This window comes from Corticium candelabrum, chromosome 14 (genome assembly GCF_963422355.1).
Source record: "Corticium candelabrum chromosome 14, ooCorCand1.1, whole genome shotgun sequence".
NCBI lineage: Eukaryota > Metazoa > Porifera > Homoscleromorpha > Homosclerophorida > Plakinidae > Corticium > Corticium candelabrum.
In genome coordinates this window covers 3,943,157-3,945,656 of record NC_085098.1, presented here as the reverse complement: position 1 = coordinate 3,945,656, position 2,500 = coordinate 3,943,157, and the positions used below count along the sequence as shown (strand labels likewise).

At 40.7% G+C, this 2,500-nt stretch overlaps 1 protein-coding gene across 1 annotated transcript in view; it reads right to left on the bottom strand.

Annotated features, from left to right (window-relative positions):
- LOC134189723 (uncharacterized) overlaps positions 1–1,193 on the bottom strand; it is a 4,437-nt gene extending 3,244 nt beyond the window's left edge. Inside the window, exons 1-2 of the mRNA XM_062658086.1 lie at positions 911–1,193; positions 1–714 (exon numbers count right to left, since the gene is read on the bottom strand). The exon at positions 1–714 is cut by the window's left edge and continues 205 nt beyond it. Of these exons, the coding sequence (XP_062514070.1) occupies positions 1–714; positions 911–958 (762 nt within the window). The 5' untranslated portion in view covers positions 959–1,193. The remainder of the gene's footprint in view (positions 715–910) is intronic.
- Between the last annotated feature and the right edge of the window lie 1,307 nt (positions 1,194–2,500).

Here is a 2,500-nt window from a genome sequence, read left to right as displayed (position 1 = left end):
CTCTGTTGCTCTCACAGAGAAATCCATTTGACTAGTGATGTGGCCTTGTGTGCTCATTATAATCCGTTTGATAGGCTGTTGTTCAGTAGATGGAATCAGGTTTGTTTGGTTACTTTCTTGAATCTGTGTACTATGTACAACTGGTTCTGTTGATGCAGCTGGACTGTAGATTGATTTTGATTGAAATTTGCTTCTCCTTGATGGCTCTGCATGTGTTGCTTTACTTTGTGTGCTCATTATAATCCACTTGCTAGCGTGTTGTTCAGTAGATGGAGTTGGATGTGTTCGAATACTTTCTTGAACTTGTGTACTACGTACAACCGGTTCTGTGGATGTGGCTGGACTGTGGATTGATTTTGAGTGTACATTGCGACTGCTTGTTGGCTTTGGATGTATTGGCTTATAGCATCTCTGTTCAAGATTTGGAACGTAGCCTGGGAGACAAACACAGTGTATGCCATAGATTGAATCGGTTGCGTGATGTTTGTTTGGTGGACAGATCACTGTTGATTCGGATTGAAGCTGCTGACAGGGTTCAATGTAATTGACTTCGATGTCAGAGTAGTTGGAGCCGGTTATACATTTTATGCATTTGGGTGGATTGTGACCATTGCATGGCGTCTCGACTCCGTAGCCGAGTCCACAAGGAGTGCAGTTATAGCAGCCACGACCACATGGATAGTTGTAAGTTGTTGAGTCCTCAGAAAGAGATACCTGTTAAATTCATGGGTGAGTTTGAAATCAAAGTTCACCTACAACATGTATTTGTATATATGTAATGTATGCATGTATGTATGAATTTATGTATATATGCATGCATGTATGTATGTATGTATGTATGTATGTATGTATATTATGTGGAGAGTCCCGGGACTTAATGTATTGCGTAAGTTATGTCTACTTGTCTAACCATGACAAAGCTGCTGATCCAGATGATTGCCGTCCACACCAGTTTCATTGTGTATGTATCCCGGTAACCACCTCTTATTCCAGGACAGCTATATGTAGAAATCGAACTTAAAACTTGTTAGTGGTTGTCTCCTAGACAGAAGTTGAACCACCGTAATGGGTGGGGTACTGTTGCCTTGTGAAACAGTGTAAACTTCGGAAACGTCACGTCAGTTTGTTGCGTCGAGCTCTAGTATAGCTACAAGGTAGACTGGGGAAACTGCGAACAAACAACGTGTTGAACCTGTGAGCATTACGTGACGCAGGAGGGAAGATTTTAGCTATAATTAGTCGGGGACTGCATGAATCATGCATACGGCCTTTAATACAGTGTACATCTATTGTCTACTAGCTCAGATCACTTGGCAGATTATGCATGGATCTGAGTTAGGTGCGGTACGCCATGCAGATGCTGCATGGATGACGTCTGCATACGTACAAGACATGATGTTTAGTTATTATTAGGTTTTTCCACCTGGGCACCCACCAATTCCGCAGGTAACTAGAGTCTAGCAAACAGATTGACGACATTATCTGGCTGGAACATTATACTAATCGGGATGGTCTAAATAATAATAAATATATTAACAATGGGTGTCCCTCTGATTTCGCGGTCATCCTAATGCCTGCAATCTATATCGAAGTGGCTAGTCATTGATCACCATGTCAGAAACATGTACCCTGCTGGGCTCACCTGCTTGGCTCACCTGCCGGATTGGTAGGCGACCAAGATGGAGCCCCACTTGCAAGAGCATAACGACACAACATCCTAGCTTATAATTATTGTTGTACATGTGTGTGTGTGTGTGTGTGTGTGTGTGTGTGTGTGTGTGTGTGTGTGTGTGTGTGTGTGTGTGTGTGTGTGTGTGTGTGTGTGTGTGTGTGTGTGTGTGTGTGTGTGTGTGTGTGTGTGTGTGTGTGTGTGTATAGACTATATATACACGTATAAGCTACAATTTTAAGAGAAAGTGCTATTGGCTAATTCTAACAAAATGTCAGAAGAATATCTAGAAAGTTATAAAAGTTAAGTGTCACATTACTGCATGTGACGATGTTATACTTACAGTATATTCAAATTAAATCGTGTATGTATGTATTTACAGGAGACTTCAGTTGGCCTTGGCTAGACCGGGCTATAGCTTATCATTTGTAGGCGTGGTCATACAAATTGTAGGCTGTAAATACGTGTAAGAACCAAAACTGTATATAGTATACACACCACCCTTTTCCCAGTCTGGATCTGCCACTGATTCTACTATATCAGTCCAAGCCAATAAAATGGACGTGTCCATTAAAATGGGGTTGTTCCGTAGCATGAAGTTGAGCCCGCCCATTTCTAGAGGCCTCTGATAGCAACTTGCTCTTTGACAGAGTTCAGCAGAAAGTCTTTCAAAGTAAAAATACTTCTTCCATTTGTGTGACAACTAAACTCTAGACTATACATACATACATACATACATACATACATACATACATACATACATACATACATACATACATACATACATACATACATACATACATACATACATATATATATATATATATATAT